This window comes from Lissotriton helveticus, chromosome 4_1 (assembly GCF_964261635.1).
Source record: "Lissotriton helveticus chromosome 4_1, aLisHel1.1, whole genome shotgun sequence".
NCBI classification, from domain to species: Eukaryota; Metazoa; Chordata; class Amphibia; order Caudata; family Salamandridae; genus Lissotriton; species Lissotriton helveticus.
Genome location: NC_136063.1, coordinates 1593811820 through 1593830051, shown reverse-complemented (window position 1 = coordinate 1593830051; position 18232 = coordinate 1593811820). Strand labels below are relative to the sequence as shown.

The following is an 18232-nucleotide window of genomic DNA, read 5'->3' as shown; positions in this document are numbered from 1 at the left end:
CTCAACCGACGCACGCCACGACCGAACCACCGCCCCCCACCACCACCCTCCGCGCCTGGACCCCGATCAGCACCGAAGACACCATCCGCACAATGAACTCCATCCACTCCGGATCTCCGACAGACCCCTGCCCTCACCACGTCTTCAACAAGGCCGACGCTGTCATCGCACCCCACCTGCGGGACATCATCAACACCTCCTTCGACACCGCCACCTTCCCGGAGAGCTGGAAGCACGCCGAACTCAGCGCTCTACTCAAGAAACCATCAGCAGACCCAACCGACCTCAAGAACTACCGCCCCATCTCGCTGCTCCCGTTTCCAGCCAAAGTCATTGAGAAGACCGTCAACAAGCAACTGGCCGCCTTCCTCGAGACGAACGGATCCCTCGACCTCTCGCAGTCTGGCTTCCGGTCCAACCACAGCACCGAGACCGCCCTGATCGCAGCCACCGATGACATCCGAGCCCTGCTCGACAACGGAGAAACAGCGGCCCTCATCCTCCTGGACCTCTCCGCGGCCTTCGACACTGTCTGCCACCGTACCCTAGTACAGCGCCTCAGTAACGTCGGAATCCAGGAGAAGGCACTGGAGTGGATCACCTCCTTCCTCGCCGGAAGGACACAGAGAGTCCGCCTCCCCCCGTTCAGATCGGAAGCCACCGAAGTCATCTGCGGCGTTCCTCAAGGCTCCTCGCTCAGCCCAACACTCTTCAACGTCTACATGAGCCCCCTCGCAGCCATCGCACGCCAACACAACCTGAACATCATCTCCTATGCCGACGACACCCAGCTGATCCTCTCCCTCACTAACGACCCCGCCACCGCCAGAGCCAACCTGCACGAAGGGATGACAGACGTAGCCAAATGGATGTCGAAAAGCCGCCTGAAACTGAACTCGGACAAGACGGAAGTCCTCATCCTGGGATCCTCACCCTCCGCCTGGGTCGACTCCTGGTGCCACCCCGCCCTGGGCAACGCACCCAAACCAACAGACCACGCACGCAACCTGGGCTTCATCCAGGACTCCTCCCTCTCCATGACCAGACAAGTCAACGCCGTCTCCTCGTCATGCTTCAACATCCTGCGCATGCTACGAAAGATCTTCCGATGGATCCCCACCGAGACCAGGAAGACGGTCACCCAGGCCCTCGTCACCAGCCGTCTGGACTACGGCAACTCCCTCTATGCTGGAACCACCGCCAAACTCCAGAAAAGACTCCAGCGGATCCAGAACACCTCAGCACGACTCATCCTGGACATCCCCCGCCGCAACCACATCTCCGGACACCTGAGAGACCTGCACTGGCTCCCGGTCAACAAGAGAATCACCTTCCGGCTCCTCACCCACGCACACAAAGCCCTACACAACCAAGGACCAGGATACCTCAACAGCCGCCTCAACTTCTACGCTCCCAATCGCCAGCTTCGATCGACCAGCCACGCCCTCGCCACCGTCCCCCGCATCCGAAGAGCCACCACAGGAGGAAGGTCCTTCTCCTACCTGGCTGCCAAGACTTGGAACTCCCTTCCGACCCACCTCCGCCTGACCCAGGACCACCTCGCCTTCAGGAAGCAGCTCAAGACCTGGCTGTTTGAGCAGTAGCGGACCCCCCCACCCCCCAGCGCCTTGAGACCCTCCGGGTGAGTAGTGCGCTATATAAATGCTATGATTGATTGATTGATTGAGGAAGCCCTAGTCCCTTCTTGCAATAGAAAGCCTAACCATACTCTTAGTCCCACAACTAGTTCAGCAACCAATCACACCAGAAGGCCTAATTGCTACTTCCAATTAAAGGTCTAACCCTAGCCCTAGTCCCAACAACCAATAAGATAGGAAGCCCTAGTCCCTACTTCCAATAGAAATCCTAACCCTAGCCCTACTCCCAACCCTACATTGATTGAAACACAGACCCAAAAACCAATCAGAACCCTCAAATACCCACCCAATGAGGACCCTAACCGTAATCCAATAGAAACACCAGATACAACCACCAATCAGTGTACTCATGTACTCACCACTTGCTGACAATATAAGGTCCTGACGACCTCAGACAAGGTTTGCTGGCCAGGGAGTTGGAAGCTGCTGCTCCTGTTCAGAATCTCCTAGGAGACAGGCATGCTCAATCCACGCTTCGAACTTCTGCAGGTAAAGGCCTCACTAACTTGAAATATAACAATACTGTTTGAATAAAACTTTACTGCTTCCTGGCCAAAAAACGAAGTGCACAGTCCCTGGTAAACACAGTTTAAACAGCTCATAGAAGCACCCTCTGATGTAGAATATCCCTGCTGCTGGGAGGGGGGGAGGCAAGGGGGCGGCTGGTTTCACTGGCTTGCGAACACAAAATGGTAGCTGGGGGTGCACTGTTTTAACATACAGGTCTTAGCACAGAGCAGAGGAGAAATTTGGAGGGAAAACTGAATTGTCACCAGGACTGAGAGGGATAAACTACAAAGTTTGGACTGCAAATCCCACAATTCAACATGTTAAATGGAAGCAATCATGGGCAGCGAAAACCACAGGTTTAAAACACAGAACAGTTGATAAAATATGCAATCACAGGCAGGTTAAAACTACAATTGTAAACTGTAACAACCACAGGCAAAGACAGCAATCACAGAAAGGAAAAATCGTTTTTTTAACAACTTTTGTTTTGGGGAAGAGACAGCACTAGTCTGTCTCCTTACCACTTCCTGGACTCTGCTCACTGCAATCTGGGGCACAGGAAGGCTGCAACTCACAAGATGGAGGAGAATGATTTGGGGTGCACCCAGCAAAGCCTTAAGGGGCCTGGGCAAGTGTGAGGGGAGGACTCAGACTTGCCTGGTAGCTGAATAGCCAATAGTCTGCTGGCCTGGGGGCGGGGCTGGGGAGCTGCTTCTCCTGTTCAGAAGCTCCTAGGAGACAGACGGGTTCAATCCACACTTTGGACTTCTACAGGTAAAGGCCTCACTAGCTTTAAATCTAACCATATTGTTTGAATACAACTTTACTCCCTCTCCTGGCCAAAAACGAAGTGCACAGTCCCTAGTAAACACAGTTTAACAGCTCACAGAAGCACCCTCTGATATAGAATATCCCTGTTGCTGGGAGGGGGTGAGGCAAGGGGGCTGGTTTCACTGGCTTGTGAACACAAAATGGTGGCTGGGGGTGCACTGTTTTAACATACAGGTCTTAGCACAGAGGTGAGGAGAAATTTGAAGGGAAAACTGAATTGTCACCAGGACTGAGAGGGATAAACTACGAAGTTTGGACTACAAATCCCACAATTCAACACGTTAAATGGAAGCAATCATGGGCAGCGAAAACCACAAGTTTAAAACACAAAACATGTGATAAAATATGCAATCGCAGGCAGGTTAAAACTACACTTTTAAACTGTAACAAACACAGGCAAAGACAATAATCACAGAAAGGGAAAATCGTTTTTTTAACTACTTTTGTTTTGGTGAAGAGACAGCACTAGTCTTGTCTCCTTACCACTTCCTGGACTCTGCTCACTGCAATCTGGTCATGGACTGGAGTAACCTGCCAGGTGTAAGGTGGCTTGAGGTTTTTGGGCACTGGGTAGCAGTTTTGAATACTAAAGATAGTAAATAGATGGGGCGCATTGGAATTCACAAATCTGTTAACTAGAATGGAATGATGGCACACCATCACCAAGGTTTCATTCTTTAACTGTCCACATCATCTGTTATTGAGCATAATGTGAACACCAAAATGCCTTTCTTGTGCCATATGTTAAGAGGCATTCTGCAAACATTTGAAAGATATTAAATATATCCTTTTTAGGTTCCGCCCACACAGCGCTTGCACCGTGCTTACGAAATCTCTTGTAACAAAAAAAAGAATCTTAAATGGGGCTAGAGCACAACCATTACTTACCTTTATTCACCATTGGTCAGCTCCCACGTTACTCTCATTTCCTTTCTTTCAGTTGGTCGGAGCCTCCTAATGACTGAAGCATCCTACTAGGCTTCATTTCTTCATCCTGGCTGTAGAGCTTGGACCAAGTACTGCTTTTTGTGGCCAGGGTCCTTCACCAAGCCACGTACTTGTAGCATACCTTATTTTTATATTACTTTCCTGTGTCCACATTCTTGTCATCGTTTTCCCGTCCCTATCACCACCTCACTTCCGTCGCTGTATGCCCCTTCAACGTTGGTTGCTGGCCTGTCCCTCCCACCACCTAGCTCCTGTCACTGCATGCCCCTTCCCCACCCCGTTGCTAGTCACAGCTTTATACAGCGAGGCATTGATTAGAAGGTCCTGGAGTGCTTTACATGCGAGCTAGCTGCATTACGTAAGGACTTATTAATTTTTACAGGAACAGGGAGATTAAGGGCCTGATTTAGAGTTTGACTGACAAGTTACTCCATCACAGTGGTGATGGATATCCATCTGCCAACATATAAATCTCATATCCTAAGAGATTCATATTTTGGCGGCCTAATATCCGTAAATGTTGTGACTGAGTAACTGTACGCCAAGTTCTAACTCAGGCCTAAGTGATGTGCCCAGAATCATAGAATGTTGAGCTGGTACCGACGCTCAAACCTTGTTCCCCAGCTCCAAAGTCAGAAGCTCTGGCTGTAACACCACAGCCTCTCCATGCTCGGTGCTCCAGCTAGCTACACTTTGACACACTTGTAATCACAATGGGCATTTGTTCAAGAATATAAACTGCATATTAAGTATAGGTACAAAAAAAGTTTTAACTTGTTTGTACCTACCACCACCTCAATAATGTTGCGGCATGTCCATTGCTGCAGGTTTATTCCATACAAAAGTATGCAAATTATGGTGGGTTATCTTACGGGTGATCCAAGGGCATGTAGCCGTACTAACCTATGCTGCCCTGCCCGCCTGATGAGCTAAGCACTATGGAAACACAATTAGCGCTACCCTTATAGGGGTGATCCCTTTACTGGATCAGGTGACACATTGGTCCCTTATTACACACCCCCCTTTCAGGGCAGAGCATAGCAAGGCAAGCCCCCAGTTGTTCAGGCCCAAAACCGCCCTAAAGGACTAACAGGGCGCCAATGTCATTGTTCCAGGACCCTCCCATGAGGCTCCTGTGATTTGGCTATGGCACCCCTATTGTGCTCTTGCAGAGGTATCCTTCTGCACCCAGACTGCTTCCAGATCGCCCTGTAACTCTGCCTGCAACGACAAAGAAAACATTACAACATCCTTTAAACTTCCCTTGCCTGTCCCATGCCGGGTTCGCAGTAGGGTTGGAGGCAGCGTGTCGGGCAGCAAAGAGGAACAATGGCGGGGGGAGGCCTAAATAGCCCTCCCCATTCCCTAGCACGCTGGACATGATGTGTCCAGCGCACCCGTAAGGGCACTCCTCCTGGAGTCCCAGAGAAGTGAGTGGGGGGTGTGGAGGCGCCCAAATGCAGCTAAGGGTTGGCCGCCCTCTGAGGTGCCAAGGGCAGCCGCATAGTTCCATTATAGGCGCAAGACCCCCACCCACACCAAAGAAGAATAGGCATGCATGAATAAATACATGACACAACTTTTTTGTTTGGAGAAAATATTGCTGCAGGTTTATTCCATACAAAAGTATGCAAATTATGGTGGGTTATTTTACGGGCAATCCAAGGGCAGGTAGCCGTACTAACCTATGCCCCTTCCCTGTTTGTTGCTACCTGTCCCTGCCAGCACCTCACTCAGGCCATTTTCCCACCCTTCACAGCTTGTTTTATATAATGCTAAGTCACGGGGAAGGATTCAGAGCTTCACATGGGCGCCATTTACATCACACAAGTGCACATTCATTTTAACAGGCATGGGTAAATTAAGTGATTTGCTCAGCATCATAGGACGTTGAGCCAGCGCCCAGACTCGTACCTGGTTCCCCAGCTCCAGAGCCAGCAGCTCTGATCTCTCTATATTTCATACACAGTGTTCCAGCTTGCTACACTTTGGCACGCTGGTAACTTCAATAGGCGTTTGTTTAAGATTATAAATTGCATATTAAGAATAGGAAAACTTATTTTAACTTGTTTTATACATGCATTGCTTAAAAGAATAAAAATACTATGACGGGGCCTGGCCACGTCATATCGCTTTTTTTTCTAAACTGCAGTTAAATTTGGTGAGTCCTTGCACTCACTTTGTCTCGTAAAAAAATTGTTTTTGAACTAGTTTATTGGTATTATACAATGAGACTTGCAGGATACACATAGACCATGCTTAAGACCGACTATGGGGGTTGTGTAACAATGATTGCATCATTTTTTTTTCACATTTATCCTGCTGTTATCCTGCCCCGGGAAGCCCTCTTTGCTGTGTGGTAGTGCTACGAAGCCCTGCAGGCACTTACCTCTTGTTCCGGTTGTCCTGGCTGCTGTGGATCCGGAGCGGTGCCCCCCGATCGTTTTGTGGCGTTGGAGGCGGACTGGCCTGGATCTTCTTGCTGGCTCCCGGGCCGGACGGAGCCTGCGGTGCTGCCCTTCGGGGCGCGGTGGAGGTGGTCGGAAGGCCGTTGTTCGTGTGGGCCGGAGGTCCTTCCTGGCTGATTCCCGTGGGGAGGAGGCCTTTGGTGGAGGCGCTGCCTTCCATTGCCGGAGCTCCTCGTGTATCCGGCTTGCTCCCCCTTTGTTCTCCGGCCCGGCCATTTTGATTTTGCCGCCCGGACTCGGAGAACGGAACCGGCGGCGTTGGGTGGCCGGTGAGGTCCCTTTCTTCTGGTGGCCCCCCTTCCTGCCCGGGGTGCTCTGCCGCTGGTCGGCGCGACTATACTTGCCTTTCCGTCGCCCCGGCGGAGGTTGGCGGCCGCGCGGCCTTGTTGGGCTCTCAAATGGCGACCGACCCCAATTGTCTCGGCCGGGCCTGGACGAGCGCTGGAGGCCCGCCGCATGGCCCGGGTCCCGAATACTGTAAAGGTTTTCCTACACTTAAGGAGGTCCTGGATGCCCTGCTCTCCTGGCGACTCTTGGTGGCCGCGCCTGTCATTACTTCGGAGATGGTTCCTCGCTACGGGCCTCCCGGGCCCCCACGACCGGATGTGGCTTTGCCGTTGCGGGGTACGGCTGGAATTATCCTGGCAGAATTGGCCCCGGCTGCGACCGCGTCTGTGGGTGTGCGGAACTTGATGATGCCTCCTCCTCCGGCTCTGCCTCCTTTGCCTCTGGCCCGGGAGCTGGTTTTTGCTCGACCTGACTTTCATGACTCTCCCGGTTCCTTTTTGCCGCCGCTGCCCGGCGATCTCTCCTGTGCTGGCCCAGATGGGTCGGTTTCTTTGAACATATCCTTGGACCTGTGCCTGCATCGTTTGCTACACTTCGTGACTTTCCTGGATCTTCCGTGTTGTACTTCCCGTGTATTTTCTGGACTGCCGTTGTATTTTCCTGCTGTCTGCCTTCTGTTCGTCGTGGCCTGGTCCTCGCTGGACCGGACTGTTCTTACTTTGGACAAACAGGGACAGGGCTGATGTGCACTGACATCTGCGTGCGGTAGTCTTGTACTGATTTGGATGGTCAATGTGTCCTGATATGGTTATGTGTGATTGTTTGGTGCTCTTGGACTTTAACCTGATAATCTTTGGCTTCCCGGGGTCTGGGACCTTCGACTCAGGCGGGTGGCCGGGTGAGTTTCCTCCTGTTTTCCGGCCCTCCCCCGTGTATGTGTATGTCTGTGTCTCCCATCCCATGTTCCCTTCCCCTGCCCTTCCCGTTTTTGTCTTCTGTTTCCGACTTAACTTTACTCCGCTATATTTCGGGTTCTAATTAGGGCGACAGGCACGCTGCGGGGGGGTAGGCCGTAGCCTTCTGCAGGGGTGCAGGGTGGGCTTAGGGGTGGGTGGGTGGGGTCTGTCTCTATTGGGGGGTCTTTTTCCCCCCTCATTTCTTCCTTTTTTGTTCTATGGCTCTTGTGTATTCACCTTTTCGGGACTCTGTCTCCTCATGTGTCCCCCTGGGGAGTTTCTGTGGCGTTCGTATTCCGGTGTGTGTCTGAATGTGGTCCGCTGGTTCTTTTGGTGTCGACTTTTTGGTATATCACTTGCCGGGTCATGTTGTTCTGTCTTGTCTCCTGGGGGTGCGTGATTTGGGGGGAGTCCCTTCTTTTGTCCCCTTTTTCCCTCTTCCCCTTCCTCCTTTATGGGGGTCTCTTTATTTCCGTTGGGGTGCATATCGTATTGTATTTTGCAATGGGGGCCTTTTTGGTTCTGTCTCTACAATTTGGGTGGGGGCGGTGAAGGGTGAGCGCGGTTTGACTGATGCCATTGTAGCTTCTTTGTACTCCGATTATGTGTATATTCTCTGGTAGCTATGTTTGTATGGCTTTTTGTTTCATCCTGTGTTCATAAGATGGCGGCTTGCCGCGGCCCCTCCCCTGTTGTTCCTTCCACGGCCCGTTAATTTTCTGTTCCCCCGCCCCGTATTAGAAAATTAACCTTATGTTATCCTGTTTTTGCTGATTGCTCGGTGGCCTTTGTTGTTTCTCCTGTGCTCCTGGTGTCATATCCTGTGAAGAACTTATTCTCCTTTGCTACGTTTTTTACCGTGTGGTGGCCAGCCCGTGGGGTTGTAGGCCCGTATTTGTGAGCTTTCTTTGTACAATAAAGGTTTTAAAAAAAAAAAATAAAAAAAAAAAAACAATGATTGCATCCGTTAAAATCCAATAATCTAGGGTGTGGGATTTTCAGGGTAAAATAATTATCTGGAATTTGCTCTCCCAAAATGGAATTGCCGCGGATTTTTGTGATTTTGGCACCAAATTCTGTACGTCCCTGTACTTATTTAGCCTTTCACCTTTTATTATTTAGCCATGTTTGGCTTACTGAAATGTATGCAATGGTTCAGCCTTTCTCGCACACAGTAAATGACGGACCCAATAAACTCCGCACCTCTTTTGTCATCCCTGCACAAACAGGTGTTTTCAAAGGCATCTTAAAAATCTGGAGCAGTCGTAATGTGGACCATAGATGGCTGTAGTCAACACACTGAGCTATTTTAAAATGTTTCCAATGAGTACTTATTTAAACTATCTTTGCTAGGTTATTGTAGTGAGTTCCTCAGCCCCAAACTGCATTTTCCTTGCCAATACCTAAAAAGCGTTGGTAGGTTGTAAAGTAAACAATAATCCTGTTATTCGGGATTGGCGGAGAAGACTGCCATACACCGAGGCCCGCCGCCCAACCCCCAAAGCTGCTCCATGACAACCGTAGGCAGGCAGCTACGACGTTAGACTGGGCAAACGTACTAATAGCGAAAGCAGACTGTGAATATGGTACGAAGGACAGAGATTAATGTTAATGTGAACTGGACTAAAACATCCTCGGAGCTCTGACGCAGCAGTTTCCCATTGAGCGACGTTCACGCTGGAGCCTGCTTGCCCCGGGAATCTTCCAGCACACTGCTCGTTCTCCTTGCCAAAGCTATGCATTGCAAGCGCCATCACGAGCCTCAGTGTGCAAACGAGTAAGACCCGCCTCCCGCAGAAGAGCAGCGCTGCAGCACCACAAGCGGCTCTGCCTACGGAGGTACCACATTATCAGAACCCGGACCACATCCTCCCTATACCATGGCGAGCGGGCACAGTTGGGGTATCTTTCCCGCACGGGCAGGAATTCTGCAGCCAATATTCCTGCTCCTAGCCTGCTGCTGGCTGAACCTTGAGGGAGCCCACCCTTCCCGGACCACTGAGCCCAAGCCCTGCCTGGCGCCGCTGCAGTGGGAGGGCAGGGCAGTGCAATACGATCACACTACGGGCAGGAACGTCAGAGCGTCCGTGACGTACGACGCGGTTAATCGTCGCATTAGGGTCCTCGAGGAGAAGAAGGGGCTTGTGCCCTGCAAAAAGTAGGTGGTTGGTATTACTTGATGTGTGGTTGCTGGATTGGAGGCGGGGCTTCTGTATTTAGCACGGAAGTCGCGTCAAGGCCGTCTCTGCTACCCTTGTGGGACGAATGGCATGTTAATCGTGCTTGATGCGGCACGGGGCTTTAGGTGGCATGCACAATCTGGGGTGGGCGATATAATTATGGGCGTGGCTTTAAAACACATAAAGTGAAAATCTGTGCTTAGCATATGCCTCCTGACTGGTATTTTGCAGCTTCTGTCATTGCATCTAGATATAAATAATACAACCACAACAAGCCATCACACCCACAAGTCAGGGCTGTTGGCTTTGTCAATGAATATTAGGTGCATACTATAAATCAGCATATAAACAACAAACGAGTGAAGCTAGAAAGTCAAGGGCTTTCAACAGGAGTCACTCATGTTTTTTTTAAAGAGCCCTCATTCCCCAACCTAGTTGGTGACATCTACCACATATTTTTAACCTGGCCTTACTCTCCACCTAATAACATATCTTTAGGCAGTAGTAAGCCCCATTTTCTTCACATCATGCACCAGCACCTGCACTTGTCACCGTAAAAAACCCGCTCCGCTGTAATCAGGCGTTGTAGCACATCGCAGAGGCACTCGGCATCTCTGGTGGGAGCCCAATGGTGAAGCATGTCACCAGCTAGGTTGGTGAGTGAGGGCTCTTTAAAAAAAATAAACGTGTAACTCCTGTTGAAAGCCCTTGACTCTCTAGCTTCACTCTTTTGTTGTTTATATGGTATTTCCCCGGGAAAAAAGAGTGGAAGCTGCGACTTCCCTTTCTCTCTTTTTGTTCATGAATCAGCAACAACTATGGCTACGTTAATTCTTCATTTATGAAATGAGACTGTGAAAGAACTATAGCGATTATCTTTGAAGTTACATCAAAGGCAGTGAAGGGTGGCACTGCTGCAGAGTTAAGACTTTTTTTTTTTCACCCTGAGGTCGAGGGCATAAATGGAGAGCTCACTAGGGACCCATCTCAGCACTGAGCACCAGGAAGACCCGGCCCACTTAAAGCCCTGCGCAAATATATATGTTAAAATTATATCGTGAATTGAATGGAGAACCCTGTTTTCTCCGAGAGTGTTGGGTGACCATAAGCCTCAGATTTCCTGGACTGTCCTGGTTTTCAGAGGGGTGCCCCAGCGTTCGGATAATTCAAGTACATGGAAAGCATGTCACATGTTCCAATGATGATCAGCTGATAGGGGTGATTTTCTTTTACGCCGTGGTTAAGCCACTCTGAACTATACAAAAACATGTATGGCTGTAATGGTTGACCTAATCTCAGCTACTGGTAATTAGTCATAGCCACATCCCAGTCCATTATGATTTTTCATAGCATGCCACCTCAGTCATCACCTTGCTCCAATGGAAACAGTCCAGCCCAAACTGCCAGGCCTGATCCACCCTGAACAAGAACAGAAGCACTCCCTAAACTGTGTCCGTTGGTTCAAGTAGGCTGAAAATATAGGTATATGGGTTTCCAGGGTTTCATGGAAGGCTATTTGGAGCAGAAGTGTAGGTAATCAGCCCTTATAAAATGTAAGAATCATGTTTGATAATTTCCTAGAGAGAGTTTCAGTTTAAGAGCAGAGAATACATTCAGGACATTCAAGCCAGCGAGAATATTGCAACGCTCCATGATTCAAGCCTTAACATCCCCACTGGAGCAGTCAAAGTAGTAACAGGTTCTCTACTGTCCTTTGCCCCCATTTCTGCGGAACACACTATGTCGGCGATACTCAGCCTTAAGTCGGGATCACCTTTAGATACATATCCCACCAACCTCCTAGCTTTGGGGGCTGAAGCGATTAACCCGACATCTGCTGAATGACTCTCTTTCCACTGCAGCTGTTCACACGGCCTGAAAGCAGACACAAATGTTCCCTTTATTTCAAAATTGATAGCCGATCCCAACTTGCCAGTAAATTATAGGCCCACCCCTCTGCTGCTGGTGTTATCAAACCTTATGGACAAATTTGTTAACCATCAACTTTAACGCTAACTAGAAAATACCAACCTGCTACACCCCAGCCACTCTGGCTTTTATAGGCAATTTTAGTACTGGGACTGCTGTGCTTGAAGCTACAGAGCTTATTAGGGACGCCCCTGATGCAGGAGGTAAGGCTGTGCTGATTTGATTAGCTCTATTAGCAGCCTTTGACACAAATCCTCACTCTTGGCTCCATTTACACCTTCAGAGCATTGTAATCGATGGCCTTGCACTGCAATGGCTGAATTCCTTCTTTCAGGATAGAGATCAGCAAGGGTCTCTTCTGGCACTAAAGAACTTACAGTCGGGGTACCTCAAAGCTCAGCTTTGAGTCCCTTGTTTAACATCAACCTGACCCCTCAGGCTCATTTGGTGCCAAAATAATCTCCTATAGGGATGACACGCATCTCCTCTTCTTCTTTAGTAAAGGAGAACATATAGCATCAGATTCTATACAACCATGTCTAGTTCTTGTCTTCCAGTGGATGTGCATTAACCAGTTGAAGTGTAATACGAATCAGGTTTCTCAGCTTCAGTCGCAATTCTTTGTTAGATTGGTGGAATTTCTGGCCATATGGAGCTCCCGCTAGGCTCTAAATCTGAGGTGGTCAAAAATCAATGGATGAAGATTGACAACCAGTTGTCTTTTCTGCAACAAGTTAAAGCCCTGGTTGGGACTTACCTTGGCCTACTATCTGCGCCACAAAAGTCCTGCACTTTTTTTCTTTTCTAGTCAGGAAAACAGTTATTCTAGCACTCATCTCATCCATATTAAACTATGCAAATGCAGTAAACCTGGGCCTCCCTCAGAACCTAGTAAACAAGCAACAGGTAGTACAAAATGCTGCTGCTCACCCCCTTCTTAAGCTTCCACTGAGAGCTCAGATTTCCACTCATCTCTACTCCTTACACTGGCTTCCAGTGAGTATACAAACACATTTTGTTTAACACTGTACTATTTAACTACAGAGCTGTGCACCACACTGGTCCCAGTTACTTCTCGTCTAGGATACATTCTTTTCTTCCAAATAGTAAGTTGGTACCTCTAACAGTGCTCTGGCCCTAGTATCTAGGATCTGCCTGTCTAAAGTGGGTGGTCGTTCTTTCTCTTATTTGGGTCCTTCGGCCTGGAACAAACTTCTCTTTGACCTTCGTCAAACTGGATCCGAACAGTGGTTTAAAAAGAAGCTGAAAACTTGGCTTTTTTCCTAAAGCTAACCGCCTTTTCCCTTGCATTAGCACCGGGACACTCCTCGGAGTAGCTGTGGACTCTGCAAATATCTGGTGTTCATCATCATCAACTGAAATAATGGAAGCAACAAGATAATTATTTTACAGTGTACTCTCTTTCGTTTAGCTCTACTCAATTTTGTATCTCTGAAGTACATAACTGGGACATGTCTTGTAAAGGAAACAAACTACCCGGGTCATTTTGGTTCATAAATGAGAGTACAGGACATTTCCAGTGTGTTGTATTAGGATGGGATTGTTACCTGCTTGTAATACAGTTGTGTTGTCCTGCAATGTGTGGTCGACTGCATGTAAATCTGATAACCTGACTATTATTTTTGTCCAGGGCCCAAGCTGGTTTGGGCATGTCCCTGACTGGGAGGTTCTGGAACTGTCCTGTCGCCTCGAAGGTCGCACCAATTTTGGCCTCATTATGGTCAGAGGACAACTGTTCCTGTTCTGAGTATGGAGCATAAGGCAATGGTGGCAGAATAGTTTATTTTGAGAACAGATCAGTTTAGTGGCCAGACAGACCACTTGATCTGTGTCACTGAGGTGAGGACTACTGCCCCCTTGAGCTAAATTCTGCTATTGTATCTATTGCCAGAATCTTGCGCTAGCATCACATATGTATGTCTAGTACTCCTGCATTTATAGTGTGCGTCATGTACGTGTGGTGATAAGATGTGTGTGCGTGAGGGAGCCTGAGTAGTGGAGGTCAGTGGGATCCATTGTGGATGCACCTCTCCTAGCATAGCACAAGTTAGTGTGAAGACTTTTCTCCCAGAGAGTAGAAGTGTGTTGCCTGCATTCCAGTGGATGGAGGTAGGAGAACCAGACACTGACGTAAGGAGGATGGAAAAGGGCTTTCTATAGAAATTCCATAAATTCCACTAAGCAGTCTGAGAAGGGGACTTACAAGAGATCCGCATCCCCTGCATTACATTTTTAAATAAAAGTTGCGCCCTAGTTGCTCCACTCGGTTCCAGGTCCAAATCTGAGGCGGGCAAAGGATGCTCTGCAGAGTACTCAAATGACTACTGTGCAACCAAGGCTGGTGCCTGCCTAACAGCCAGTCTCCCTGAAGTGAGGGGACATCATCTGAAGTCTGCATTTTCTGTTGGAAGAGCTGTACATATACCTGAAGCACTTAGAAGTCTGCGATGGAAGGAATCTGCCTGCCCCTGCAGGAGGATAGACTGCCCAGGAGAAAAGGGCCTAAGTGTGTCCAAAGTGGGTGAGGTATGTCCAGAGAGCAAGCTAGGTTGGAGCCGTGTGTCTAAAGGGCCTCCTGGTCATCCCAGTTCATGGGAGAGCTCTCAAGCTGAGAATCATTACTAACTGATGATCGACCCACTTTGCCGAGGCAAGTACAATTTTGTTTCTTTAATCTGAGTTGTGGCTCCCTTGTAAAACATTATTTGGATGTTTTTAATTTTATAATAGATTTTAAACTTGGCTTTCTTTTCATAACGGAAACTTGGTCTAATGAACACTTTACACAGTTATCTTTTTGGCCATTCCAGATGGCTACTGTATAGTTAGACATGCTCAAATGGATAAGAAGGTAGTGGGATAGTGATTATTTTTTAATCTAACTAACTTGTTTTTATAGAGAATCTCCCTGTTCCGGACTGTGAAGCCATAATCTTTTAGTTAAGTCTCCCATATTTCGCTTTCTCAACAGACTCCCTGATTTTCCGTCCATCAGGACCATCTAATAGGTGGTGCTCCATGTTAGTAGAGGCTTTGTCTCTTTTAGTATTAAAATATGCTAATTTTAACATTCTGGGTGACTTGGACATTCATTTTGACGACCCCAATAGTGTTATGGCCTTCAACCACATCAGGGATTTTAAAGCCCTTGAATTGCAGCAACTAGTAAGCACACCAACACATACAGTGGGCCACACACTTAAAAAAAATATTTGAATTTGTTTTCTCAAATTACAGTACAAGCAAATAGGAAATTCGATTGATTACTATCTGTGCAGCAGGATATCACATATGTACAGGGTGGTAAAATGAATTGCATACAATTACTACACAACGTGACTGTGTGCCACCCTGGTAATCTCATCTCATTTGGGACCCGGCTATACAGCCTACGTCCTAATATGGCAACTCTTCCCGTCCTACTTTCATATCAAGTGCACCAGTTTCTTGGTTCAAGGTATAACAGGTAATGCACATTTTTAAAAGCTTTTGGAAACCGAAATCTATAAGGGTGTAACTAAAACCTAGCTTGCAAGAATCTGAAAGTGGGGTGTCTGTCCCGGTGGGTGGGTGGTTTAGGTATTTCGTGAATTGAGGGAAAATGAAGACCAGAATACATCCCGAGCCCGGCAATCCCCGTGTCGCAACTACAATAGTGGAGGCCCCCATCCAGGCAGGAGAGTGGTGGTGAAGTGTAGAGACATTTACAAAGCTTCATCGAAAGAGGGTGGCGGCCGCATTGAAAGTTGCAGCAGAAGGTGCCCACTCCTAACGATCGGTTCCTTTCGTGGAGCTATTTTTTCCTCACAGTGGGCCACACTCTTGACCCTTTTTAGGTCTCGGCCTAGAGACGCGCGAAGCGCGTTCTCGGCAGAGAACTATTGTAATCATGTCAGCCGCCAAAAGGAGACAAGAGCTGGGCACGCACCCAGCAATCCTAATGGGAGAGGGAGCGACAAGTGCTGGCCACGCGTGGATTCTGTCGCGCGCACGCTCACGGCGCCAGCGTCCCCAACGCGCGCCGATCACTGCTCTCTTCCTGGCCGGCATCGAGAAGTTTCGCAACGCAGTGAGGGCACTGAGAGGTAGGTGCTTGTTTTTTTATCCATTTCACGGAGAAGCAAGGCACGGGGATCAGCTTAGAAATAAGCCAAGTACCCGGAATCGGATAGAGAAGGGTTTGGTTGAAACGGGAGATTCTATGGAATTAAGAGCCTTCGCAGGATTTACACTTTGTAAAGCAAAAGAGACATTTGAAACTTAGTGAAGTACAAACTGTGTGTAAAGTGATACTGAGTATAGTGTCCAACTCAACATTTGCGTGCATTCACTGTTGTTTATCTGGCGCACAAATATGTGAGCTTGGAAACCGGGCATTTAATCTGCTGATATTCTGTAATAATAATGAATGTGCATTCCGTTCGTTACCGCCCAGTGTTTTGTTTCATGGCCATGATACTGCACGTGACGTCCTGTAGTCCTCGGGTCCTCCGGTTTCCAGGGTAAATGAACCCACGGTTTGTGCTGAATGACTCAGCAGATCTATTACTGAACCCTTGTTTTTTATTGAGAATGTGCTATAGCTCTTGTCGGATACTAGCACTTTAATAAAAGTATTTTTAGCCATGCTCTGCTGCTGAAAGAATGGCTAATCATTGCCAAAGCTAGTAGCTCTCCTAGACGAGACCTATTGGCTTTGCTAAAGTTTGTCTGGCTCTTTCTTTTTTTTTTTATGATCTCCTTTCTTAATGTTTTGTCTTGCATGCAGGAAGTGCTTGCAGATTGATGTGTGTTAGATGGTTCTTAACCTGTCATTTCGCAGTAGATTTAAGACCTAAGATAACACAATGTTATCTTTTAAACTGTGTCGTTACACACCCACAAGTGTATTACTTTGCTCTCAGAGGAGCTGACTTACTAAACCTTTGCCGCTGGTAGGTGCCTACTCAGCAAACTAAAAGCTATCTGCGACCAGAATTTTGTGAAAGATCTGCATATCTTTGTGGGTGAAGATTGCACATATAGCAAGAATCTGCCAGATCAGCCCTTTCTTGTGGCATACTACTCTGGGGTCTGAATAGGAGCGCTGCGTCCCTCTGCAGCAGAGGGAGCAGTAGGTAAGGAGTGCACTTAAAATTTGCAACACTTTCTGCTCCTTAACTGTGCTTCGTAGTATATGCATAATCTAAAGAAGAGATAAAATGTATTGTTAGCACGGGACAAAACTCAAACCACACATTCTTTAATGGTGTATGTACAGGGCTTTCTTTAATGCCACAGACTTTTTCCTCTGATTAGAAAAAGGAGAGTAGCGTGAAAATGTCAATTTTGGTTAAAACATGTTCACCTTGTAAGTCGACGGAAGTAATGGACTAGCAGAAAGTCCACCAGAGGGATTTGTTAATTTAACAACAGTCCAAAATGATTGCACAATATTGGCATACTCCTTTACCTATAGGGATTTCTGATTCTTCATTAAATTGACTACTATACATTTGATTGCAGTATAAATGTTTTATTCTTTTCAGGAATAGGATTCTGATTGAACTTGAGGATATTGATTTAAAAATCTTAAATGTAAACAAATCATTTAGTTGGTCATAACATACCGTAAGCTTATGAAACAAATAATTTAGTTAGTAGAAAACATACATGGATTTCAATTTTTTTTTAAAAATTAGTCATTAAAAGAGTAACTTTTCAAAAAGAGATGTGGACTTCAATAGTGCATGAAGCTAATACTGAGTCCAGTTTTATGCAGCCATGATACGTACATGATGAGCTTTTTTTCCCCAAGCTTTGTAGTTGAGTTTGAAATATTGATTGTCAAAGATTTTCTGGCCAAAATAACTACTCTGAAAGTATCATGAAGGTATGTTTAGGTAAGTTTATATTTACTGTACTTACTCTGCATATATGTACCTTGATGAGAGCTGTATCTTCAAGGTATGTAGATATGGTGTTAATGAACGAAAATTTACTATAACATAATTTGGTAGTCGATATACTGTTTATTGTGTTTTTTATGCACCAATAATTTTGTGCTCAACATTTTCACATACAGCTACCTGGGCTTGAGCCAAAGAGTGTAATTAATTGATTGTGGATATTCTCAAAAAAGTTTTGATTTTTAGGGATAGAAATTGTTGGTTCCTGCATATTCTTTTGACAGATGTATATTACAAGGTCATTAATGACAACCAGTTGAATAGTCAGTCATAGCAATATATTTAATATAATCGTTTTATTTTATGTTAGTCAGCACTGAATACTGGATTGAGTACAATCTCTATAACAAAGCATTACATGACATTTTGTGGTAATGTTCGACAGCTATGAAAGGAACTGTGTACAAACTTGTTTTTTTTCAGGATGATTTTTAGAAAAATGTTTCCTGGAGTCCAATGCATTTTTGATGCTATTGCCTGACTGTTAGTCGGATG

General features: G+C 47.1%; 1 protein-coding gene across 1 annotated transcript in view; it reads left to right on the top strand.

The window, feature by feature from the left end:
• Positions 1–9270: 9270 nt before the first annotated feature.
• EPDR1 (ependymin related 1) overlaps positions 9271–18232 on the top strand; it is a 166706-nt gene continuing 157744 nt past the window's right edge. The window contains exon 1 of the mRNA XM_078688214.1: positions 9271–9817. Coding sequence (XP_078544340.1) covers positions 9540–9817 — 278 coding nt within the window. The 5' untranslated portion in view covers positions 9271–9539. The remainder of the gene's footprint in view (positions 9818–18232) is intronic.